Source organism: Pongo pygmaeus, chromosome 1 (assembly GCF_028885625.2).
Source record: "Pongo pygmaeus isolate AG05252 chromosome 1, NHGRI_mPonPyg2-v2.0_pri, whole genome shotgun sequence".
In the NCBI taxonomy this organism is placed as follows: domain Eukaryota; kingdom Metazoa; phylum Chordata; class Mammalia; order Primates; family Hominidae; genus Pongo; species Pongo pygmaeus.
Window position 1 is genome coordinate 22520260 of NC_072373.2, and position 26295 is coordinate 22546554.

Consider the following 26295-nt stretch of genomic DNA (forward strand, 5'->3'; position numbering starts at 1 on the left):
CTTGTATCAGATGCAAACCTTTATTTGTATCTAAGTGAGCCAAGACAATATAAGCATTAATATAAGATGGTGTGTGTGGCTTATAAATAGATGCTATATTCATTTTCTTGAATTTTTTAAAGTAATTTACCGTTTTAATACATGATTGCTATTTGTAATAACAAATTTTTCTCTAATTTGGATGCAAGAATAATACTTTACCTCTAGAAGATTTATTTTTAGCACATTACATTTCTCCTAGCTTTTTATCCATTACTAAAATTGTTAATAAAAGTATATTTTCGAGCTTAGTGACATCCTGGAGCTTTAAGATGTAATTTTGCTTCTTAAAGTCAAAGTTTCATGTACGTCAGTACAACCTCAGAAGGTACTGATTTTATTCATATATCTAGAATAAAAACAAGACCTTACAGAGGAGCCTTTCTTTTAAGCCTAGGTAATTTATGCAATCTTTTTACAAAGGAGGTTCATCTCAGCTCATGGGAATGTGAATGCCATGCTGGATTCAGTTAGCACTCTCTCCAACACGCCATTCACCCTGTGCCTCTAATGAAGGGATCATGTTTTCTGGAAACATAACTGTTCTTCAAGAACTGAATCTTGAAAATTCCCATTAGAGAAGGTGACTGGCTACTGAATGATAGTTCCTGCATATTCAGAAGTAGTTCTTTTATCTTTAAAATTAGTCCTTGGATTCAAAAGCTTTTTTCTATATCTTTGATATTACATTATTTCATTTTTAAAAAATATACCTGAACATTGAAGGGAAGATTTTTACCTTGTTAAGAAAACAAACATGTTCTTTTTGGGTGTCTAAATGGAGATAAGCTTGGGCTGCTTAAAGGTAAACCAATAATTAGTATATTCCATGGTTAACTGTTATAAGGAAATAAAATCAGTAAAAACAAACACATTATCAGGGAATGGTTTTACATGGTTTTAGATTTCTAAAGAAACAGTTTCATAACACATCTATTTAGAAGCTGTTGTAGGCTCACTTGTTCATTTTCTTGCTTGTTTCTTGCTTTTTCTATCCTTAATGTTTTTGATAGCTTTTTGCCATATTTTGATTGTGTTATTACATAAGAAAATACTGAACTAAATTCTGAAAGTCTTGTATCTCTGAAAGTCCAATTTCTCCGTACTTATTTTAATTAAAGAATAATTTTATAAAAAAGAATGATCTTTTGCAAATCAGCTATTTAAGTAACTGGCAAGAGTATTACAAAATTTAACTTTCTAAGACCTAGAAGTATTTCATTAAGGATTCAGCTCTGATATAAGATACTATTCCATTTGTTCTATGTGCATGTTGTGTGAAATGTGAATCCATTTTCATCACCTTATTGCCTTTTTTCATCTTTCTTTTGTTTTTGATAGCCAGGTTTCCCTTATCCATCCCCTCATCATCACTCCGGTCTGATCTCCTCTCCGATCAACTTTGAACACATCTATCACATGACTGTTAATTCTGCTGAAAAATTTCTCTCTCCTGATTCCATAAACCCTGAATATTCCCCGTCTCTACGCTCTGTCCCTGGTACACCAAGCTTTATGACTCTGAGGGTATGAACAGCTGAGTCAGGTGTTAACTTTCACTAACCATGTATGGATTTCCTTTTGCCTGGCTTAATAAGTAACACCGCTGAGATGGTGCCATCTTGTGAACCTTTTCCTTTGGCCTGTTTCTCTTCTGCCAAACTTCTCCTCTTCCTCTTCCTCTATTTATCTTCCTCTTCTTTCCCATTTCTATTTTGTTTCTTCTTTTGAGGAAGAAGATGGAGGAATAGGGAAGATTTCAATTTTCATTTTTGAAACACAGTATTAAAGATTTATCTATGTTTAATAAAAGATTTTCCCATCATAAGAGATAGCTCTCTATTCTGTTAAAACAAACAGGAAAGGGCTCCTAGAATTTCTGAATTTTTTAGCTCCTTACCCTATAACCAGTTCAATTCAGTGAAATGTTTTATATTTAGTGAGGTTAAAGTCTGTGGTAGAACCCATCCACAGACCTATCTACAATAAACCCCTTTTTGAAAAGCTTAAAAATCTCCAAAGTGAAAAGTTAAAAAATTAATATTAATGAGTAACAAAAATTCCAAAAATATGTTAGATTTTACTAATCTTTGAGTTACTGAAATGCATGTAATTCCAACCAGGATCCAAGGTGAGAAAACCAAAGAAAGAGGAAAATTTAAAAAGCATGCTGTATTCTGAAAGATTGTGGCAGCTACTGTTGGTCTCTTCCATTCAGCTTGTATCTTTGCTACTAGTGGCTTTGCAGTAGGATGGAGAGCTGGTGTCCATTAAAGCTGAATATTCATATGTCCATCAAGTGGTGTATGCTTACAATAACTTCAAGGGAACATTTTCTGAAGTTAGTTTTGCAGGTAATAAAATGTTTGAATTGTATCATGCAAACCACTTCCCATAATGTCCCCTAACTTACAACAATAGTAGATCAATTTTTATATTTATATATGTAGAAATTTTCCAATTAGAAAATTAGCTATAGGATGGGAAGTTTATTTTTTGTTGTTTGTATTATAAAATTATTCTAAATTATAATGTTTTAAATGTTATTGACATTTAAATTATTATATCACTTAAATATCTTATCTGACAAAGTTAAATTAACCACGATAAAATAAGCCTGAGTTTGCTTAGACTGCAGGGAGTGGATTCCAGAGGAATTTTGTATATGTTAATCAGGAACTTTTCACTGGGCATGATGGCTCATACATGTAATCCCAGCACTTTGGAAGGCTTGAGGCAGGAGGATCACTTGAGCCTAGGAGTTTGAGACAAGCCTGGGCAACCATAGCGAGACCCCATTTCTACAAAAAATAAAAATAAAAAAATTAGCTGGATGTGGTGGCACATGCCTGTGGTCCCAGCTACTTGGGAGGCTGAGGGGAGAAGATCACTTGCGCCTGGGAGGTCGAAGTTGCAGAGAGCCGTGATTGCAGCACTGCACTCCAGCTTAGGTGATAGAGAAAGGCTCTGTCTCAAAATAATAATAATAATAATAATAATAACTTTTCATATAAAAGACCATGGAAATGTTGCTTTAGTTAGTCATCTATAACTAGAAATAATGTACCATCAAATGAAAGTCTTACCCTAATCTTATACATATTTGTACCTTGAAAGGACCAGAGGCTTAGGTTTCTTGTCACTTTATATTGAAGTTTATTTAACTCCAGCTGACTGAATGATAAACTTTTTTTTAACAAAACTTTTTTTTGTCATTCCTTTATTACTTCAGCCTAAGTAATAAAGTTACTAAGTTGTTACTAAGTTTCAGATATATTTTGTAGCCTTAATTTTTGCTATTTATTCTAGGATAGGTTTGTTTTATAGGAAAGGACAGCATCAATGTATCTTAAGGTTTACAGAAAAACAATAAAAAAATGTATAGCCTGAAACGGATATTCCCATCTCCTTTGAGCTTTTCTTTGCTGCATTGTTCACACGTTGCTTGCGTCTTACAGGGTTGCTCTTGTATATGTGTCTGTTGCATTGCTAGCATTGACTATTTCCATTTTAATTTTTTTATTTTCTTAGAGGAAAAAAAGCATTTGCTTTAAATAACGCACCAAGAATTACATGGACTTTGCAAATTTGATAGATGAACCAAATTCATGTAGATGGCATGTAGATGGCAGCAGTTAAATTTGGGGCCAACTAGTTGCCAACTTTCAGTATGTGCGATTCTTCAAAATGTATGCTTTGGAGCTTTTCAAGTGGTATTAATGCATGTTTTCCTGAGTGCTGGCTTTGGCCCTTTTTTAGTTGTTTTGCCATAACCTTTTCTCAGGCATTTCAGGTGCATGTAGGAAAGCTCAGTGCTGCAAACTTTCTCTGAGCTCTAACCTCTCCTTGAAGTGAGTTTCACAACTGCATGGCAACTGGGAACTCAGTTTCCAGTTCTAGACTTTTATTATAACTAAAAAATATTTTTTAGCCACATTAGTACATTTCTTTATTACTAGTTTCTTTTAACCTCAAAAGCCTTAAGTATCTGTGCTGATTTCATTGTATTCTGTGTTAAATTATTTAATCTATGCCATATTATAGCAAAGAAGATAGTCATCTTTTAAGTGTTTGCATAAAATATTACTTTGTATCTTTAAAACACACACAGGCCTGTAACTTCAAATCAATATTAACTAAACACTGTTTTACAGAAAGGATCATATTTTGAAATTACATTGCCAACTGAATTAATCTCAATACTCAAATTAGAAAATTGGGATTGCAGATATAATCTATTCATTTTCCATTTATTTATTCAGCAAATATCTTTCAGCACCTAACTATTTTAGGTGCTGGAGAGTTTAGTGTTGTTGTAATAGCAGTCAGTATAAGAAATTATAAGATGACTAAAGAACTGAGGCTAGGGAACCATATGCTTACTTATAACCAGGACAAACTGAACTGTCAGCCCAAAAGCTGAGGACCCTGAGGTGGTGAGTGTGGAGGAGGGTGTGCCTACCAACAGTGTTCCCCTGGGTTTCTATCTTTAAAGGGCAAGTATGAGGACATTTAGTAAAATATGTAAAATGTAGTTTAAGCATTTAGGCCTGTTCTCTTGCTGAAACTTGTAAAACCATTTAGGTAAGATAGATTTCTATTAACATTAAATAGCATAAGTCATGAATAAACATAAGTCATACCACAAAGTTTATCAATGTATGGCAGGTATGTGGATAAATTTCTCTAATGTATTTTCTATGTTAAGCTACTAGAAGAAAGAGTAATATTTCCTGAGCTTGAAATGATGAGAAAAGATTGTGTTTTTGAAACAGTAAAATTAGGCAGACAGTCGTAACATTTTTTAAAAATACACTAGTTAGCTTGGTGTTCTATTGCATTTGAAAGCAGCATGATACAGTATCATCAACTCTTAAATTATGTTGGAAGAAAAGATAGGGAGGAAACACATCAAACTGTTATTAGTATCTGGTGAATTCACAGGCGACTTTTTTGGTCTCTTATGAGTTCATTATTTATTCTACAGTTCATGAGTGTTACCTTTATAATCAGAAAAAAAGCAAACAATTTTAATGAACTAGTTAGCACTGAGAGAGCACCAGGTTAATAAATATATCTTCCAGTCACATTTTGTTATGTCTTAGTGGCTATGACTATCTGTGTGATTTTCTGATGATGTAGAAAAGATAAAGGATTACCCTATAGTAATGGTAGCCTATAGCATTCTATGAAGAGAACATCTCTTTTCAAAGGAAAGTTGCATGTTATAGTTTAACTTGGAATTAAACTATTTGGCTTTACTTAACAAATTGATCCTTTGCAAAAGTCACAAAACTTGAATTTTTTACTGCTTTTAATGTGTGATTTTTTTTTCATTGCATTTCCATTATAGAGTTAAGGTATTGTTTAACACATGTAAAATTTGTGATCCCCCCACCACCAAGCAGAATTGCTAGGGGGTTGTTGTTGTTGTTGTTGTTGAGATGGAGTCTCGCTCTGTCGCCCAGGCCAGAGTGCAGTGGCGCGATCTTGGCTCCTCCAGCAACCTCCACCTCCCAGGTTCAAGCAATTCTCCTGCCTCAGCCTCCCGAGTAGCTGGGACTACAGACTTGTGCCACCACGCCCAGCTAATTTTTTGTATTTTTAGTAGAGGCAGGGTTTCACCATATTAGCCAGGCTGGTCTCGAACTCCTGACCTTGTGATCTGCCCACCTCAGTCTCCCAAAGTGCTGGGATTACAGGCCTTAGCCACTGTGTCTGGCCAGAATCACTGTTTTGATGTGACTAAAAGGAAATTTGAAAGTGATATTGCAGATGGCTGTATGAGGTTGTTATTAGAACAGAGGAAAGAAAGGCACATAGTTGGACTGGGCTACATGCTTTCTTTTTGCTAGTATAATTAGCTTCATCCTCAGACAAGCCCCAGGAGGCAGTAATTATCCTCATAATACAGCTGAGGGAACTGGGGCACAGAGTTTGGCAACCCCAAGCCCTGCCCTCAGTCAGCTGTGCAGCACAGATGTGAGTAGTGGGCCAAATCCCTCCATAGCCTGTGCTCACAGCCGCCATGCTGCCTTTATGGCACACCCTCACAAACAGCCAATGAAGGAGAGGCTGGCTGCCAATAGGCTAGTAAGATTACCATCATTTTTGTAGCTATGAAAAAAAAATCAATAAGGAGTAGATAAATCTTCTAAGTAAATATATATAAATCTGTTTATAAATTATAAGAAATCAAATCCAGACCATTTGCATCAGAAGATGCTTACATGAGGCTAGGATTATGTCAACAAATGGAGAAAAGCCTTATGAGTGTTAAAAGAGATGTTAATAACATGGTATATGTAATTTGCCTTCTCCAGGTTTTATAAAGAATATTAAAATATTTTTCCCTCCTCTGGACATTGGTCAGCCCAATATCTCATCCTCCTGGTGTGAAAAAGATTGGGGCCTTTGGGGAGGCAGCATGCTTTCTGTTCTCAGCCATAATCAGACAGCTCACCCTGCACACCACCTGTGTGGCTATCCTTCAGGTGTATGATTTGCAAAACATTCTGTGGCCTGTTTTCCTACCTCACGCACTACAATCTTTCAATGATTAAATGGAAACATCAATAAGGAGCACATCTTCCAAGTAAATGTATAGAAACCTGCTCATAAACTCTTTGAAATCAAATCCAGACCATTTACATCAGAAATTAGTTTTCAAACTAATATTCCCAAATTAACTAACTTCACCTAGGTTGTGAGTATTGCAGCGTCTTATTTCTAATCCCAGTACCATTGGTGTGAGTCAGTAAAGATGCCTGGTGACTGGGGTGTGAACTTATAAATGGCACATTTGGTATCACATCAATAAAACATTTTCTTGAGAAGGATATAATTTTAGTAGAATTTTCTCCAAATGGACTTATCAGCTGTTAAGCAAATAAAAATGTCATACATAGTAAAAGCTTTCAGTTATCGGCAAATGTCCATGTAATTCTACACTTCACTGTCACATCTAACCATATAATTTTTACTTACTGTTTTTAGAAACAAAAAAATGCTGTTTACTGATAAGTATTTCAGTAAGTATAAGTACTTATTCCTGATTAGGATGAGATTTACTTCATGTTAGGGTTTTATTACTTTTGTGGGTGGGAAAGACTATATAATCTGCCGTTCCTTACTCTGTGTCATTCTGGTCAAGATGATTTTATTTCTTGGTAATTATAGTGAAAAATAGACATCTCTACAGAAAAATCAGTTTCTTTCTGGCTAAAGGATGTCTTTCTCGCTTTTGTTTGTAGAACCCTCGGCCTCAGGAAAGTCGGACAGTATTCAGTGGCTCAGTCAGTATTCCATCTATCACCAAATCCCGCCCTGAGCCAGGCCGCTCCATGAGTGCTAGCAGTGGCTTGTCAGCAAGTAAGTGCCGGGGCTACAGGAAGGTGCCTCTGAGACAGAGTGACCCCCAGCTCCCTCCCCTCCTGTCCCATGGGTGACATGTCCTTCACTTATGTGTGCCCATTGCATTCTCAAGTGGCTGCAGTGTCTCAGACCCTGCTGGGTAATGCCTAATAGGCACAAATGCAGTTGTTAAGAAAATAGTCCCAGAGTCTTTCTAGAGTGTACAGGCCATCTGGGAGACAGACAAATATGATTACAAATTGTGATGCTAAATGCTCTGAAGGAAGTAAACAGCATACATTAATAGAGAATAACAAGGGGTAGCTGTTAGGGATGAATCCCTACTTGGCAGAATAATTAGGAAAATCACTCCCTAGAGGTGGAGTCATGTTTGAGTAATGTTTGGTTAACTGAAAGAAGGCTAGTATGGCTACATGGTAGTGGTGAGGAAGTAACAAAAATTAGAGCGGAGTAGCAGGTAAGGGTCAGACCAGCAGGAACTTGAAGACTAAGGTAAGACCATTTTTACTTTATTCAAAAGGAAAAGGAAGGCTTTTAAGTAGGGAAGAATTTTCTTTCCATTTACATTCTTAAAACAATCCTGCGGGCTGCCAAGTGGAGAATGGACCAGAGGCAGGAAAAGTGGAAGCCAGCATCCAGATAGGAGACTCCTAGAGTGGTCCCAGTGGAAACCAATGAGGGCTTAGGATACAGCAGGGGCAGAAGGAGAGAAGATGGTAGATTCTCCAGATATATTTTCAGAGTTAAAAGCAGTAAGACTTGATGATGAATTAGTCATGGAAAAGTAAGGGAGAGAGTTAAAGATGACTCCCAGACTTCCTGCTAGGGCCTTAGTATGATACCATTTACTCCCATTTACCACCGTTTAAGAAGGGGCTGAGGCAGGACATTCCACGCATGTCCAAAGGTCCCGAGGTAGCAAAAAAAAAAAAAAAAAAGCATATGTTTGATTCACTGAAAGAAGGCCAGGAATGGATTCAAGAATATACCCTTTACTACAATAAAGATAACATTCATGCAGTACACATGTTTGAGGTTCCATTAGATACCAACTCTTCTGCTGAGGTGCTGGGGGCAAAAATACATATGTGACCTAGTACCTGCTTTCAGGTGTCTCACAGTCTTTATTAGTCTCTCTCTCCTTTTTTTTTTTTTTTTTTTTTTTTACTGTACTCAGAACTGCAGCATCGCTTTTTTACACTTTAAAACTAGAACCTTGAGCTGAGGGACCATAGAGAGAAAAAACTGTGCTCCATGGTGCACTTAGGTTCAGCTACTGTCACAGAGCAACTTTTTGGTGGGGGAGGAAAGGTGTGTAAAAAGATATTGTCTGCCTGAATAAATTATACAAAGATGCTAAAGGCTACTTACCTCAAAATGAGAGAAATGTACAGATGAGACATCTAGCTGATTTAAAAAAATAAATTTTATTCGCATCAAATTCACTGCGATCTTAGATATTTCCTGGATTATAAGCAGTGAGATTATAGATTGTCAAGTGATCATTGTAGCTTCTCTTTGGGGAAGACTGTTCTTGGCTGAAGGTTGCTTTTCTGTAACTTTCTCAAGTGTGTGCTTTCTCGGGAGCATGGCACTTGCTTGGAGATCAGAGAGAGTGTCGATCGAGTGTGCCAACATAAGTGCAGTCCCCCAGTGTACCAGGTGCAACTTCAGTGAAACCTTTTTTCACCTCCATGCAAATGAACTTTAAGAGAAAGTAACTGCACTAAATGCAATTTCACATTTAAAAGTCATTGAGTCAGAAAACTCACTTGTTCCCTTCTATTCTCAAATGTTAGATATTTGAATTCAAGTCTTCTGATGCAGATTGAGTTTCCTCCATTCATTTGCTCTTCATTCAGCAAATACTGATTTTGGCACCCAATTTGTGCCCAGGTATTTTTTTTTTTTAGATTCTGGCAACATAAAGATGAATGTTGCTGTATTAGTTATCTCTTGCTGCATAAGAAATTATCCCACAAATTAGGAGCTTTAAAATAGCAAACATTTATTATCTCATAGCTTAAAATAGCAAACATTTATTATGTCACTGCCTCAGGGTCAGGAATCTGGGAACATCATAGACTGGATGGCTCTGGTTCAGGGTTTCTCATGAGATTGCAGTTGAGCTGTCTGCTGGGGCCACAGTCACCTCAAGACTCAGCTGTGACTACAGAATCTGTTTCCCGGCTCACCCATGTGGTTGTGGACACGTCTGAGTTCCTCACCGACTGTTGGTTGGAGGCTTCCCGTTTTTGCCAATGTGGGCCTCTCCATACCCAGTGCCTGAGTGTCCTTATGGTCTGGCTGCAAGCTTCCTCCAGGGCAAGTGATCAGAGAGACAGAAGCAGCAGTCTTCTACCTAACCTCAGGAGTGCTGTATCATCACTTCTGCAGTACGCTGTTGATCACACAGACCAGCCCTGGTACTGTGTGGGAAGGGACGATCATCTTGGAGGCTGGCCACAGACATAGAGCATGCTTTCAAGGAGCTTTCAGTTGACAAGAAGATGTTGAAATGTACAGTTTGCAACTTTCTTGCCATTATCTCCTAACGTCATCTGTACCCAGTATGTAGCCCTGACCACAATGAAAAAATCTTGCCAAGTGGGAAAATGACAACCACTTTTATTAATTATCTTTTTATTAGCGATAGCTAGATTTGATGATTGAAGTAAGCTGTTACTAACTATAAGTTATCTAGAAGTCAGTTAGAAAGGTTTTACAACTTTAGGAATTAAGTAATGGTCCATAATTCCTTACCTGAAACCCTTGAGGCCAGAATGTTTTTATGTTTTAGAAAGGGATCTACCATATATTATGTTATATTCCCAGCAAGATCCGTGACAAACAAACACATTAAGTTCCCACAAACACATTAATACTTACACAGCAAAAGTTATGACTGTTTACACTGTAAATGTAGGAATAAATGTAGTCTTTATAAATAAAGCCTAAAGTCGGCCTCCAGGAATTTTTTGGGTTTTGTTGTTGTTGTTTTGTTTTTTGTTTTGGTTTTGCGTTTTTTTTTTTGGTTTTTTGTTTGTTTGTTTTTTTGAGACAGAGTCTCACTCTGTTGGCCAAGCTGGAGTGCAGTGGCACGATCTTGGCTCACTGAAACCTCTGTCTCCCAGGTTCAAGCAATTCTCCTGCCTCAGCCTCCTGAGTAGCTGGGACTACAGGTGAGTGCCACCACACCCAGCCAATTTCTGTATTTTTAGTGGAGACGGGGTTTCACCACGTTGGCCAGGCTGCTCTTGAACTTCCGACCTCAGGTAATCTGCCTGCCTCGGCCTCCCAAAATGCTGGGATTACAGGCGTGACCCACCGCGCCCAGCCTAGTTCACATTAGGTTTTGTCATCACATGAATTTGCATCAAGCTTGTGAAAAAACTTTTGGTTTTCAGCACTTTTGGATTTGTGGAATTACAGATAAAGATAGGCCCTAAACTGCGAAGATTTAAAGAGCCAAGGCAGCCCATCTCCTTAGAAGTGCTGAAGTGAGGCTCCCATATCACTGTTGATGGCATGCAAACGACAAACTGGAGCTGGCCTGGCATTCTTGTCAAGGCCCTTAACACGTTCATTGACTTTGGCCTTTTTTATGTCCCGGGTTACCAGCTGCTTGTCCAGTAAAGATACAAGAGGAAAGACCCTCTCGGGAATGCCGAGGGGCATCTGGTGTTTAGAGTGCCTCCTGCTTGCTTCAAGACTAGCCCAGCTCATATAAAATGTTTCCAGAAGGACAGCCAGCCAAGAGAGGAACAGGCCAACTATGTTCAGTCTCTACAGCAAGAAGCACAGGATCTTCCACAGCCAGACTCGCGATTTCATGATGCAAAGTCAGATTGAAACAGCGGTGCTCACCATGCTTCCTTCCCTCCTTCCTAGTTCACCTGAGGAATGAGACCCACTCCTGTCAGCAGTAGGGGCTCACTGGGAGCCTCCCAGACCCTCCTGGAAGTCATGCAGAGGTTGGACATCGCTCATCCCCGAGAGATTTAGGGCCCAGCCCCCAGAGTCACCACTTAAAACTCTCTGGAAGGGGCTGTACCCTGAGTACAGTATGTGGCCTCAGGCCAGAGGGTCCCCAGGCCCCTTTTGCTGTTCAATCAAAACAGCCCTGCCTTGATTTTTTTTTTTTTTTTTAAGGTTGTAGTGTTTGAGTGTAACCTTTCTTTGAAAAGAAAAATTCCTGAAGTTTAAAAGTGAAAAAAACATAGTGGAAATCACTGGGGTGGGATTCAGTTCAGTTATCTGCTCTATAAATGATCGCTAGGAAGGAGGGGGGCAGTGAAAAGACCAGAAGCGCAGTGTAGGCCCGCACACACCTGTTTTGCATGTTACTGTCCATGCATTGAGTGGTGAGTTGTTCCCACAAAGTCCTGTAAGTTAGAATTTATTTTTTTACTTAAAAGTGAAGAAAATGGAAACTCAGAAAGGTAAAATAACTTGCTTAAGGTCACACCATTAGTAAGCAGAGGATTGGAAGTCTCTGGCAGTTTGACTTTCTGTGCAGAATAACAAAATGTTAAAGCAACTTTTTCATTATTTTTTGAACTGAGCACTAAACTAGGCAAGGAATTGGAAGAAAACTCAAAAAATATTTTATGGCGTTCAATTAGCTTGTAATCTAAGGAGACACACGTTCCACATCAAAAAAGTAAAGAGTATATTTCCCAAGAAATAGGTCAACAAATGAAGACCAGTGCATGTGGAGAAACCCAGTGGTGGGGATGGAGTGTTAGGGGAAACGTGTCTCCTGGGGAGTGAGGTTGTCAGTGATTCTCAGCCCAAGGGGCCTTCTGGAATCATCAGGAGAGCTTATTATTATTATTATTATTGTTATTATTATTATTATACTTTAAGTTCTGGGATACATGTGTAGAACATGCAGGTTTGTTACATAGGTATACATGTGCCATGGTAGTTTGCTGCACCCATCAACCTGTCATCTACATTAGGTATTTCTCTTAATGCTATCCCTCCCCTAACTCCCCACCCCCCGACAGGCCCCAGTGTGTGATGTTCCCCTCCCCGTGTCCGGGTATTCTCATTGTTCAACTCCCACTTATGAATGAGAACATGCAGTGTTTGGTTTTCTGTTCCTGTGTTAGTTTGCTGGGAATGATTGTTTCCAGCTTCATCCATGTCCCTGTGTTCCTATTTCTCCACATCCTCTCCAGAATCTGTTGTTTCCTGATTTTTTAATGATCACCATTCTAACTGGCGTGAGATGCTATCTCATTGTGGTTTTGATTTGCATTTCTCTAATGACCAGTGATGATGAGCTTTTTTTTGTATGTTTCTTGGCCGCATAAATGTCTTTTTTTGAGAAGTGTCTGTTCATATTCTTCACCCACTTTTTGATGGGGTTGGTTTTTTTTCTTGTAAATTTGTTTAAGTTCCTTGTAGATTCTGGATATTAGCCCTTTGTCAGATGGATAGATGGCAAAACTTTTCTCCCATTCTGTAGGTTGCCTGTTCACTCTGATGATAGTTTCTTTTGCTCTGCAGAAGCTCTTTAGTTTAATTAGAGCCCACTTGCCAATTTTGGCTTTTGTTGCCATTGCTTTTGGTGTTGTAGTCATGAAGTCTTTGCCCGTGCCTATGTCCTCAATGGTATTGCCTAGGTTTTCTTCTAGGATTTTTATCGTTTTAGATCTTATGTTTAAATCTTTAATCCATCTTGAGTTAATTTTTGTATAAGGTGTAAGGAAGGGGTCCAATTTCAGTTTTCTGCATATGGCTAGCCAGTTTTCCCAGCACCATTTATTAAATAGGGAATCCTTTCCCCATTGCTTGTTTTTGTCAGGTTTGTCAAAGATCAGATGGTTGTAGATATGTGGCATTACTTCTGAGGCCTCTGTTGTGTTCCATTGGTCTATATATCTGTTTTGGTACCAGTACCATGTTGTTTTGGTTACTGTAGCCTTGTAGTATAGTTTGAAGTCAGGTAGTATCATGCCTCCAGCTTTGTTCTTTTTGCTTAGGATTGTCTTGGCTATACAGGCTATTTTTTGGTTCCATATGAAATTTAAAGTAGTTTTTTCTAATTCTTTGAAGAAAATCATTGGTAGCTTGATGGGGATAGCATTAAATCTATAAATTACTTTGGGCATTATGGCCATTTTCATGATATTGATTCTTCCTATCCATGAGCATGGAATGTTTTTCCATTTGTTTGTGTCCTCTCTTATTTCCTTCAGCAGTGGTTTGTAGTTTTCCTTGAAGAGGTCCTTCACATCCCTTGTAAGTTGGATTCCTAGGTATTTTATTCTGTTTGTAGCAATTGGGAGTTCACTCATGATTTGGCTCTCTGTTTGTCTATTATTGGTGTGTAGGAATGCTTGTGATTTTTGCACACTGATTCAAGCAGACCTAATACACACCTACAGAACTCTCCACCCCAAATCCACAGAATATACATTCTTCTCAGCACCACATCACACTTATTCTAAAATTGACCACATAATTGGAAGTAAAACACTCCTCACCAAATGCAAAGGAATGGAAATTATAAGTCTCTCAGACCACAGTGCAATCAAATTAGAACTCAGGATTAAGAAACTCACTCAAAACCGCACAACTACATGGAAACTGAACAACCTGTTCTTGAATGACTACTGGGTAAATAACGAAATGAAGGCAGAAATAAATAAGTTCTTTAAAACCAATGAGAACAAAGACACATACCAGAATCTCTGAGACACAGCTAAAGCAATGTTTAGAGGGAAATTTATAGCACTAAATGCCCACAAGAGAAAGCAGGAAAGATCTAAAATCGACACCATAACATCACAATTAAAAGAACTAGAGAAGCAAGAGCAAACACATTCAAAAGCTAGCAGAAGACAAGAAATAACTAAGATCAGAGCAGAACTGAAGGAGATAGAGACATGAAAAACCCTTCAAAAAATCAGTGACTCCAGGAGCTGGTTTTTTGAAAAGATTAATAAAATAGGCCGCTAGCCAGACTAATAAGAAAAGAGAGAAGAATCAAATAGACACAAAAATAAAAAAATGATAAAGGGGAGATCACCACTGATCCCACAGAAATAGAAACTACCATCAAAGAATACTATAAACACCTCTACAGAAATAAACTAGAAAATCTAGAAGAAATGGATACATTCCTGGACACATACACCCTCCCAAGACTAAACCAGGAAGAAGTCGAATCCCTGAATAGACCAATAACAAGTTCTGAAATTGAGGGAGTAATTAATAGCCTACCAGCCAAAAAAAGCCAGGACCAGGCAGATTCACAGCTGAATTCTACCAGAGGTACAAAGAGGAGCTGATACCTTTCCTTCTGAAACTATTCCAAACAATAGAAAAAGAGGAACTCCTCCCTAACTCATTTTATGAGGCCAGCATCATCCTGATACCAAAACCTGGCAGAGACACAACAAAAAAATAAAATTTCAGGCCAGTATCCCTGATGAACATTGATGCGAAAATCCTCAATAAAGTACTAGCGAACTAATTCCAGCAGCACATCAAAAAGCTTATCCACCACGATCAATTCGGCTTCATCCCTGAGATGCAAGACTGGTTCCACATACGCAAGTCAATAAACGTAATCCATCACATAAACAGAACCAGTGACAAAAACCACATGATTATCTCAGTAGATGCAGAAAAGGCCTTCGATAAAATTCAACACCCTTTATACTAAAAACTCAATAAACTAGGTATTGATGGAACGTATCTCAAAATAATAGCTATTTATGACAAACCCACAGCCAATATCATACCGAATGGGCAAAAGCTGGAAGCATTCCCTTTGAAAACTGCAACCAGACAAGGATGCCTCTCTCACCACTCCTATTCAACATAGTATTGGAAGTTCTGGCCAAGGCAACCAGACAAGAGAAGGAAATAAAGCATATTCAGATAGGAAGAGGAAGTCAAATTGTCTCTGTCTGCAGGTGACATGATTGTATATTTAGAAAACCCCTTCGTCTCAGTCCAAAATCTCCTTAAGCAACTTCAGCAAAGTCTCAGGTTACAAAATCAATGTGCAAAAATCACAGGAGAACTTTTAAAATTAAATCAGAAACTCTGCTGTAATTGTTCTGGGATAGGGCTGGGCATTGGTGTTTGTAAAGCTCCGTCATACGCTAAACAGTATACCACCAGTGTTGCTGATCTGCAGTCAGTCAGTTACAGTGTCGAGGAAATGCCAACGAGCCTGTGACTGCAGCCTAGGGGCTTCGCAAAGAAGCTGAGGAAGGGAGGTGGAAGGGGGATTACCAAGGACAGAGTCTGCCCAGGCAGGCTCTTGTTCAGTTTATTTATGAACACTTGTGTATTTTGGTGGTCATTAGATAAATGTGCTGCTTTAAACTATCATTTTTTAACATTTTTCACTGAATTCTTAATGTGAAAAACAATTGAGACATGTTAAACCAGCAAAAAGTTGAAACAAGCACAACCTGTACCTTAGAGTTGTGCTAAAACCTCAACACAGTCTTTTGGACCAATAATCCTAATACTGAAACTCAGCACGATTAAGGCATGTTTAAGCAAAAACCTTGTAATAGTAGGGAATGCTAAGAGCTTTAAATAGGTACTGACAATAGCCCCAAAATTCCCCAGGGTGTTTTGGGTCTTCCCTTTTCCTGTGAATGCTGCTGGTCCACTGCTTCCTACCCCAACTCTGAGAACATAATAGAGAGTGGCTTTGAAGAAAAGCTCACTTTTATTTTATATTTCAGGCTCTTTGCCCTGTGAAGTAAAAGTACTTTTATGTTTTCTTTGTGGTTTTATGAAAATTTTCTAGGAGATAAGCGATATTTCTTCATTGAGTGGCATGGCCTCTCTCTGGGGATGGTACAACCCAGCTTCCTCATTTAGCGCATCTGTTTTGAGCCTGCCGTGTGCCATGTCCTGTGCTAGGCCCTGGAGAGGCAAAGACACCTCATCTATTAGGAGAATGGCAGGCATGTGTTGATAACATGACTTCATAAATGCCATGAAAGAGATGTGTGAAAGAGTGAAAGATGGCTGGGAGCCGTCAGTGGCTGGGAAAGACGTGCAAGGCAGTACCAGGCAGGTGGAGACTTGAGGGATTCCGGGGAATTGTTAGCAAGCAGGGCGTGTGGGCAGACGGCTCAGCCTAGAGAGTTCTGTTCGCTCACCGGGAGTCCCCGTGGCTGGGGTGGACAGGAACAGCGAGTGAGATTGCTGGATTCGGGGTTGAGCTTAGGGCAAAGGTACTACAGTTGGACTCACTGCGCTTCAGGGGAGGAGTGGTCTGGGGCCTGCAAAGGATGGCCTGTCAGCTCAGCAGTCTGCGTGCTTTCTAGAGTATTGTCCTCTCTGCATATGTAAAATTTTGCCTGCATGATGTACTGTAGGGTCATCCGCACAGAATGGCAGCGCATTAAAGAGGGAATTCTCTGGAGGAAGCTACAGTGCCAAGCGGCAGCCCATGCCCTCCCCATCAGAGGGCTCTTTGTCATCCGGAGGCATGGACCAAGGAAGTGATGCCCCAGCGAGGGACTTTGATGGAGAGGTGAGTGGGCAGGGTTCCGGAGGCGTCATGTATCAAAAAGACTAGGGCATCTTCCCAAGCAGTCCCACCACCTTGGGATTGGCCCCAGCTGCAGCAGGGGTCGGGGTCAGGGGCCAGCATTCAGTCTTGGCCAGTGGGCAGCTAGGCCAGTCACTCGGGTTGCAAACTGCAGTTTTCCCAGAGGCATTCAGACTTCGGGCTTTCGTGTGAAAATACCATCATCTGTAAAGGCCTACAGAAAGGATGGAGTATGCATGTTCCGTGCCTCTTCCTCAGCTCATAGAAGGGGCTTTATAGCGACAGTGAGGAGGCCTCGTGGGGTTATTTGGTGAGGGTGGCTGGAGGGGGCAGTGGTAATCTGAGCCCCTTCTGCCTCCCTTTCTCCCCCTGCTTCTCATTAATGTTTTACTTTGGGCCTTACAGGACTCTGACTCTCCAAGGCATTCCACAGCTTCCAACAGTTCCAACCTAAGCAGCCCCCCAAGCCCAGTTTCACCCCGAAAGACCAAGAGCCTCTCCCTGGAGAGCACTGACCGCGGGAGCTGGGACCCGTGAGCTGCCTCAGCATGGGGACCTCTCGCTCTCCGCTCCCTGCCACTCGCCTCCTCTCACTTTCATCTCTTCCCTCCACCTCGGCCTGAAAGCCACCAGGGGCTGGCAGCAGTAGCAGGACGGGGATTCAGGAGTTCTGACGACACAACTCTCAGATCCACGCCCCCAGCCTAACAGCAACAACAAAGACAGACTTTCCGTAGCAGCTTAGATTAACGTTGATTTCGTTCCATGCACTTAGAGTTGCTTTCAGTAACATTTTACCCCTACTCCCAAAGGTAGCTTAAATAGACAGATTACACAAATGTAAGTGATAAGAATAAGATTAGACAGATTTTGCTTTCACAGTAGAGTCTCATTATAGTCCTAAAATAGCTCATGGGCTTCTCCGCATCCAGAAGGGAGAATCCGTCCCTGGAGTGGCTCACTAAGCTCTTAATCAGCAACCACAGTGAGTATCAACCTGATTGTTGCCAGGAAATCCTTATGAATTAAAACAATGCATATTTTACTACAGTACAGAGTTTAAATGAATACATAAATGTAGAAGTACTGAATGTATATATTTAAAAGGAGCCTCTTGTATTCAACAAAAGATGGATGCATATATAAGAGAGATGATTTAATTTAAAGAAATATGTTGTTTCTTTTCTGTTTCCCAGCTAAGTAATGTAAAGGGTGGAAAGGCCTCAAGCTCACATTTTTAGAGGGAGAGCGAGAGAAATCAGTTCCCTTTATTGCCCTGTCCTCAAACTGGTCATAGGCTCTAGTCACCTGGGGAGCTTTAGAAAACATTTGCAGACCCTGGTTTTGCTGGTTTGGGGTGTGCCCTGGGCACCAGAGCTTTAACATTTGAAACCACTTCAGCAGCAGCAGCAAAAGGCAAACTCATCTCTACCCAAGATGTTTCTTTTCCTAGTGGAATTTGAACACTTCTCACTTTTTATTGTATTTTATCTTCTGCAGATAAATGTAGAAATACACGATTCTGTCACCTCTGATCCCTTCCATCTGAAAGGGTACAAGGAGTGTTGTAGCTTCTGAAGGTGCAGAAAACGATTTCTAAAAATGCTTTTATTCCTGGGCTAATCCTGTCCCCTCCCTAAGTCACAGTGAGGAGTCCGTCCCAGGGCTGGAGACGCTTCCCAAGGAGGAGTCTGTTTTGTTGAGAGTGGGCGTGAGCTTCTTCAGATAAGCCTGGGGAAGGAAGAAAAAAAGGCTTTCATTACCAAACAATGTAAAACCTCAACAGCAAGGGCTTGAACAGCCTTAACCAAATATTATTCCCCATAGCCAGTGGAAAATGGATGTGACAACCCCAGTGCGCAGGCCAGAGTGAGCCCAGCACGGCGCTCGGACTGGCTTCCGCTCTCAGGTGCTGGATTGTGGGGTTAGTGGCATTTCCAGCTGGATTCCTCCTGTTGTAGTTGCCATAAGGAAATGAGATGCAGAATCAGAAGGATCTATTTCTACAGAATTGTTCACCAGTTAAGCACATGAGTAGAGAAAGAGATAAAAATAAAAGTATCTCATGAAGGAAAGAGATTTTGCCTCTCTTTTACTTTTCACCTAAGTTTCTCTGAGAAATAGAGACAGGATTCTCTCTTTAAAATTCAGTGAAAATGAAGAAAGTTTTCCTGCAGTTGCTAACCTGAGTTGCAGTGTTTAAGGCCATCATTTCACTGCTGCTGTCTGTGACTCCACCTCTGTGTCACTGGCAGCAGCCCGTGCTGGCCTGCGGCATGTGCAGGGAGCTGAGGCTGTTTCCAGGTGATGCTGCTGTGTGGAGAAGGTTCTGAGATGCAGTGAGGGAAGAAAGGATCCTGCTGGGGATTCCATTGTAAGCGCCTATAATCGGGAATTTTCATATAACAGCTTTGACATTTAAACATTCTGAGTTTGGTGCCGGCTCAGATTTGATTATATTTTATTTTGGATGGGTGTAATTCACAGCACAGTTCTAATCTCCCACATCTTTCTGCTTTTTAGAATGAAGTATAAAAATACTTTTGTCACCTGAATACCAAGGGTCGGCCCTTTAGTTGGATCATTGTCATATGACTTGGTAGATCCTTGTCCTCAGCAGTTCACGTGAGAGAAGGGAGTCAGCTAGCAGGCCCCCTGCCTGGTGCTCGTGACCAGCTCGCACCCCTTCTGTCCACCTTCCTCTCCTCTCCTCCCCACTCTCCCCACCCTCCTCTCCTCTCCTCCTCACTCTCCCCCCACCCTCCCCTCCTCTCCTCCTCACTCTCCCCACCCCCCCCCCGCCTTCCTCTTCTTCCCTTTCCCCTTGCCTTCTCCTCTCTCCCTTCTCTTCTCAGGCAGGGAGGAGGCCATCCCAAGCCGAGATTAACAGGACTTGACATAAGCCATTAGTTTGTAGCTTTGACAAGTAATTATGAATTTTTGTTGCCTATAGGTGCTTATTTTCCAAAGGATGCTTTTAGGATCAAAATAATAACCCTACCTAAAGTCTAGGCTCCACTGCAATGGGTCATACTCTTCAGCCTCCCAACAGGGCAGATGAGAGAGAGCTACTGAGGCTTGTCTTGGTTGCCAGGCTAACTGGACGGCTTCTCCATATTCACCCCATGGATTGCACCATGGCGCTCTTTGATTTTTCCACTGCAATGGCAAGTAATCTCATCAGTCATAATAGAGCAGTCCCGGATGTGTGCAGATTCTAAAAGCAGGGCTTTAGGGGTAATAGTTTTGGGGAGGGTTTTCCCAAAATAACGGTCATCCTCCTGGGTTTATCCCACCCTTAAATATGAAGCCTGTTACCTCCAGAAGCTTCTGAGAAGAATGATGTGAAAAGACAGGGAGAGGGTTCCAGGGAAAGAAAACATTATGACCATTCAGAGGAGTCAGTAGCAAAGTTCACAGATGAAGTATTTTATTACTATCTGAAGTTATCTTTTGTTTTCATGCAGGACATTTTAAAAATGTGTATGGCAGCAGAAACTTGTTTCTCAATAGAAAAAATACATTCAGAGGCATTTCTGGGATAGTCTATCTGCGTTAGTATTTGGTGCTATCTATGTCCAGCCAAGTTATCTACCCTCGAATTCTGACTAATCATGTTTTGTGCTTTGGGTATTTAAAATTACATACATATATATTATTTCTTTTTGCCAAAAACAAAAGTCTTGCTCCTTGTCAAATGATCGCTAAAGTAGATCTTACATTTTTTGTTATTATGTATGTATTTATACACACCCCCAACACACTTAGTGATTTCTGTTATTTCCTAGGGAGCACAGCTTTAAGGCTATGAGATACAACTAAAAGGAGCCCATCTATTTGGTTTTCCAGCCAATTATTGTACCCACACTTCAGGGGAGAATCTGAAATTCCTGTCATGTTTACAGCAACAATCTATCATTCCTGGCTGGCTGTCAGTCTCTCTCCTTCCATAGGTTAGAATTATGTCATTTTGTTACTTAGTGGCCACATCTATTTCTGAGAAAGACTGGTTACATTTATGTGGCATCTCAGGTATCATTAAGGAAAAGCCAGAGCAGGGGTGAGCAGAGGTCAAAACCACAGACGCAGCAGGGCCATTTGCCGCCTTTGGCCGGGATCACAACCACTGCAGTCTCCCAGCAGGTGGGCCTTGCCAAGCCTAAGGCTCCCCATCCAGTCTAGACAGAGGGGCGCTCAGAGCAGACTTTGCCGTAGCCCATGTCTGGTGAGCACAACAGGGAATGAATTGGGCACTCCACTTCCCCTCTCTCTGGCCCAGCCCTGAACTAGATGAGCTGCATTTCATGGAGCCCATTTTAAAACCTCTTTCCTTATGACTTTAATTGTTAGTCAAGTCCAGAGTTCTCTGTGCACTTCTTCTAGATAAGGAGTGCAAGCCCCGCCCCCCAGCACTGGCAGCACGCTGGGCCCTTCCCACACAGGACACCATGCAGTTCCGGGGGAAGCTGACTCAAATCAACCTTGAAATCTCATGAAAACAAAATGACTTGCCTTTTTATTTGATAGTGTAATATCATTCATTTTATAAATTTTTTAGGGTTTTTCTCGTTGTAATATTGTACAGTTTTGCATGGCCTGATGTGATCATTTTTTGGTTAGAATATAATGCTGACAAATGTGTATGGAGGGGAAGATACTGCTTTAGCCTATCACTCCTTATTTTATTTTGTTTGGTTTTATGCCCTCAGTGTCCTAGGGAACTTTATAAGAGATCCTCTGCTACCAAACAATGATGTGGATTCTTTTGCACAGAAATATTTAAGGTGGGATAGTAAAAAATGTCACAAAAGACTCCTCACCAATATTTTATGTTGATATCACTTAATATTAACCAGACTTTGCTGTATTGCAATAAACAGAGAACTGTTAGCGTTGAGTATTTTGTCTTTTCTCCCCCCACTTGAAAGTCTGAGGAATACAGAAAGGTGCCACCTCTCCGCGTGTCACTTCTCTTCTTTCTGCTGGCTTCCTTCCTCATCCAGGCTGCTTCCTTATGCTGCTGTAAGAGGACATGGGGTTAGTTTGCCCCTGTGGTTTAATGTAGGACTTTCTTAATTTCTTCCTTAGCTCGGGTAAGAATGATGTTCAATTCTCCTGAAGCTTTCAACTCCCCTCTTCTGGCCAGAACTTCGCTGTTGCTGTTACTTCAGTCCACAAGACCAAGCTCTGGCTGCATGAGGTTTCCTGAGTGGCCCTGACAGTGTGAATGTGGGAGCAGTTTGATTTTGTGTCACTTAAACAAGACTGACTGTTACTGCTTTTCTGGAGTTAGAATGGTGCATCTAAGGACATACAGGGAAGGTCCAGGGGTGGCGTTAAAGGAACTCCTGAACTGGTGGCAGCTAAATAGTTATTCGGAGAATACTTCCGGTTCCAATGGCCTGTGGAATTGTCATTTGTGGCTGTTACTGTTATGTTGGTTTGCTATAATGTCAGCTGTGCAGTGCTTTAGAACAGGGCTTGGCAACCCTTTTCTGTCCAGGACCAGTTAAGAAATCCTTGTGCCTTTGTGTATATAGTTTGCTGCAGGTCCCCGGCTCTGGCATTTCAGTGCAAAAACAGTCTTAGACAGCCTGCTACGTACATGAACGAGAGTGGCTATGCTCCAATAAAACTTACAGAAATGCAGTGGGCCAGATTTGGCCCTTGGACCATCGTAGTTTGCCAGCCCTTGGTTTGGTCCCCTTAGTGTAGACTCTAAGACTAGACTGTCTTGTTCGAAATCCTCGTTCTGCCACTTAACCTCTGGGCCGCTTTTTTTCCTCTGTAAAAAGGCCCACTTGGAGTGTCAGGAGTTAATGCACTCAGAATCTAACTTCTAGCCTATGGCTCGGTGTTTTGTCCTTATGAGTAACCACCAAAGCCTACAGTAACAAATAATTTTTATTGTGCGGTGTCCAGCCCTTCACTAGATGTTCGGGATACGAAGACACAGACCCTGGGAAAATCAAGCCAAGATTTGCCATGTTCTCATGCCCCATGTCTCAGTGTGAATGGGTGAGCACGGGGAGCCATTCATCACAATACGGTAAAAATCAAAATAGGTACAAAAGAATAAGTATGTGTGGCCAGCTTCAGAGCCAGCTTTACTTGGGGATTAAAGTCATTTGCAATCCAGTGATCCCCACTGTCTTCACAGGGAGGGCTCTAGTTCTCAGCTGGCTCTCAGACTTAGGACACACAAACCACATTCCAGTTTCCCTTAGAAAACTCCTCCTCTCCCAGCAGTTATGGTCGTGGTTCCTGGGGAAGCAAATGCTGGCTGGCTGTTCTTCTTCTCCTCTCCCTTCCCCCCGCATGCTGCTGCTTGACTTGTTTTTGGCTTGCTCAAGAGGAAGAGACTGTGAGAGCCCTGGCTGGGGCTGGCCTGGGTTCTGCCCCTGCTGTTTACTCTGCAAGGTGATGGCTTCAGATCTGAGTGCTGCGGAGTTCACTAGACAACAACAGCAAATACCCTTAAGAGGGTCACAAGAGTTCCAGCCAGGGATCTGACAGTGGTGCTGGGCGCCGCTGCTAGCCAGGCAGCCTCACGGACACCACCCAGGCCTCTCCATCCTGTCCCGGAGCCCGCTGGGTCTGTTACTCGGCAATCCCAAATTTCAGAAACTATATTTTCTTTAAGAACCCTGAAAGTCTATACCTCTCCAAAGCCTCTTTTGGGCCTCTGCACTCTGCAGATGAGGCACTTTAAACTAACTGCTCACAGGTCTGTAGAAAGGGCCCCAGCTCGGTGTCCAGTGTGTCCTGTTGTTATCTTGGAATCAATCTGGCCCCAGGAAAAGCCACTTTTCAGGAAGTGGTCCTCAACTGCAGCTGATGTCTAGAGAGGAGACGTCTCACTGTGATGCAGACCTGGCGTCAGCCCTGCTGGCAGGTGTCAGTGTCCTCCCAGTTGCCACCCTCACCGGGTACAGCTGCCACCCTCACCGGGTACAGCTGCCACCCTCACCAGGTACAGCTGCTTCAGCAGTGTGGTACGGCCTGCCGGGGGCTGGGGCAGTGACACCGCAACCTCTCCTCCTGTTCTCCACCCCTCCCACCTCCCTTCTTACAGGGAACGGGGCTGAGCCTTCCAGGTTCAGGGCCAAGGGCCTCATGCTGAACCAGTCCCAAACCTTGCAAATGAGCTGTGACATTGAGCCTGCTCTGACCATCAGGTCAGAAAAGACCCACCACCACGAGCTAGAAGATACAGGTCGTCATTCTCCAGAATACAGAAGAGGGTACACGCGCCAAAGCACTTCCCATGAGCATTTTTATTAAATTGAAACAAGTTGATTCGATAATTACAAGACTTGTACAAAAATTCACAGAGCCTGTGAGGAGCCTTTGGCTGGAACTGGTGACACCTGTGCCTCTCCGGACAGAGGAAGGAAGTCCCACCCTGCCTTCCAGCAGCAGCGAGCCTGTGTCTGGCATTCCCTGTTCTGCTGCTCCCACCCTCACTGTAGGGCAGCAGTTCTTTAGAAACATTCAGCTGTCAAAGGTGAGAGCCAGCCCCACAGGCCTGGGCCTCGCAGGCTTAAGGAGCACTTGTTGGCACTGTTAGATCAGCACCTCTCCCAGCTCCAGCCCATCGGATGGAGAGGAAAAGGGCAAAAAACACAAATCTAACTCTAGAAACACATACACACACCTACTACACAGATGACAAAATCCCACAATCGTATCTGTGTTCATGTTTCTGGGTTTTGCACTGGAACAGAGATTGGAAGGGAGTAAGGACTCTCTCCCTTCTGCTCAACATTCACGTCAGGAAAAAGAAGAAAACAAAGTTGCCCTTTCATCTTCATCTACTTATTTCAGAGGACACACGGAGGCAGACTGACCGAGCAGTGGGGCTTCATCTTCATTCCTGCACTTCTCACCCTACAACCATTTAGCAACAGAAACCGTGGAAAGCGCTGGCTACGGGGCTCCAGGCAGCCACCCCCCCTTATTGGGCAAAGGAGTTAAAAAGAGCATCACCACCACCTCCCTACTGGTTTTTGGCCTGTCTGAGGGAGAGAGTTCCCGCGGAGCCGGCCTGGGCGTGGCCCACAGCCCTACTGCTGGGCCTGCCTCTTGCGGTAGTTGCTGTAGGCCTCCTCGAACATGGCCTTGCAGGGGAAGCGGGCCTTCAGCTTGGAGCAGATGAGGAAGGAGCCCCCCATCTTCCTGTGCAGGGAGTAGGTCTCCTCGGGTGGGGGGACGAGACGGTGCCTCAGCATGACGGGAATCAGGTTGTGGATCTTCTCGGTGGTGCTCTGGGTGCCAAAATCAAAGGGCTCATCGGAGGCGAAGGCCTCCCCCAGGATGAGGATGGCATCCAAGTGGGCGTCTTCCATGACCTGGGGCAGGAGAGGAAGGGTAAATGGCGGCGAGACACCAGAGCCCTCCACCAGCCTGGGTTCCTCCCACAGTGCCCGGGGCGCTGAGTTCTCTCACTCAAAGCTCTGCTGTAAACTGGATTACATCATGGTAATGGGCATAAACTCAAACCCACAGGGGCCGGGAACACGAGGGTAACGTGGACGGGGCTGATGTGATACAAAAGGGAGTGGCGGGGCCTGTGGCAGAATGCAGAGGACGCGTCCCGCCTCATGGCACTCATTCTAAGTTTTAACGAAACACTGTTCTGGCCAAAAAGAACAGAGTCCGTGGGCCTGAGCTGGCAGGGCCTCCCACCATGCGTGTCTGAGCCTGCCAGAGTCCACCCAAGACACACCCAGCAGCCGTGTGTCTGCCCGCGGGAACTAGCAGCCTAAGGAAGCTGCCGCCAGCAGAGCAGGGGAGAGGAGCTGCCGCCAGGGACAGCCCAAGGTGGTCAGAGGGATGGGGGCCAGGAATCGAGTCAGTGCGAGTGGCCATAAGGAAGAGGCGGCAGAGAGCTGCTGCCCGCTGAGGGCTTACAGCTGAGATAAGGGAGGCTCAGAGATACTGACAAGCCTCAAATGGCACTCCTACGAGACGGCAAACCCAAGGCTCGACCTGGATTTCTTTAACTCCTTCCCCACTGTCAAGCAGCAAGCGGAAAATGCCACTTTGTGGGTGGCTTCAAGCGGCACCAGCACAGACTGTTCCCCTTTGTAAAAGGCTTTTAAGGTTTCTTCCGACTCTCCCCCCAGGGAGGCTCGATGAGGGGAGGGCTGGGGCTTCCCTTCCCACTTGCTCTGCACGTTGGCTCAATTGAGCCCCCACCCCAAGCCCTAAGTGGGCGAGAGTGAGAGGCAGAAACAGCTTCACGACAAGTCCCCAACTCACTGGCCCACTCGGAAAATCTCACGCACAGCAAGGCAGCATGGGCCGGGGCAGGACCCAGCTTTCAGACCGTGCCCAAG

General features: G+C 42.6%; 2 protein-coding genes across 16 annotated transcripts in view; one reads left to right on the forward strand and one right to left on the reverse strand.

Moving 5' to 3' along the window:
- CDC42BPA (CDC42 binding protein kinase alpha) overlaps window positions 1–21844 on the forward strand; it is a 331226-nt gene extending 309382 nt beyond the window's left edge. For 8 of the 11 annotated variants that reach the window (XM_054467753.2, XM_054467761.2, XM_054467768.2 and 5 more), the window contains 3 exons: window positions 7293–7410; window positions 16779–16936; window positions 17360–21844. In XM_054467753.2, the coding sequence (XP_054323728.1) occupies window positions 7293–7410; window positions 16779–16936; window positions 17360–17491 (408 nt within the window). In that variant the 3' untranslated portion in view covers window positions 17492–21844. Of the gene's footprint in view, window positions 1–1380; window positions 2840–7292; window positions 7411–16778; window positions 16937–17359 lie in introns of those variants that run through there. The other 3 variants (XM_063671655.1, XM_063671661.1, XM_054467687.2) reach the window with 2 other exon arrangements.
- Window positions 21845–24212: 2368 nt separating this feature from the next.
- Window positions 24213–26295, reverse strand: part of COQ8A (coenzyme Q8A) — a 46918-nt gene continuing 44835 nt past the window's right edge. For all 5 annotated transcript variants that reach the window (XM_054467837.2, XM_054467821.1, XM_054467791.2 and 2 more), the window contains one exon: window positions 24213–25305. In XM_054467837.2, coding sequence (XP_054323812.1) covers window positions 25021–25305 — 285 coding nt within the window. In that variant the 3' untranslated portion in view covers window positions 24213–25020. The remainder of the gene's footprint in view (window positions 25306–26295) is intronic.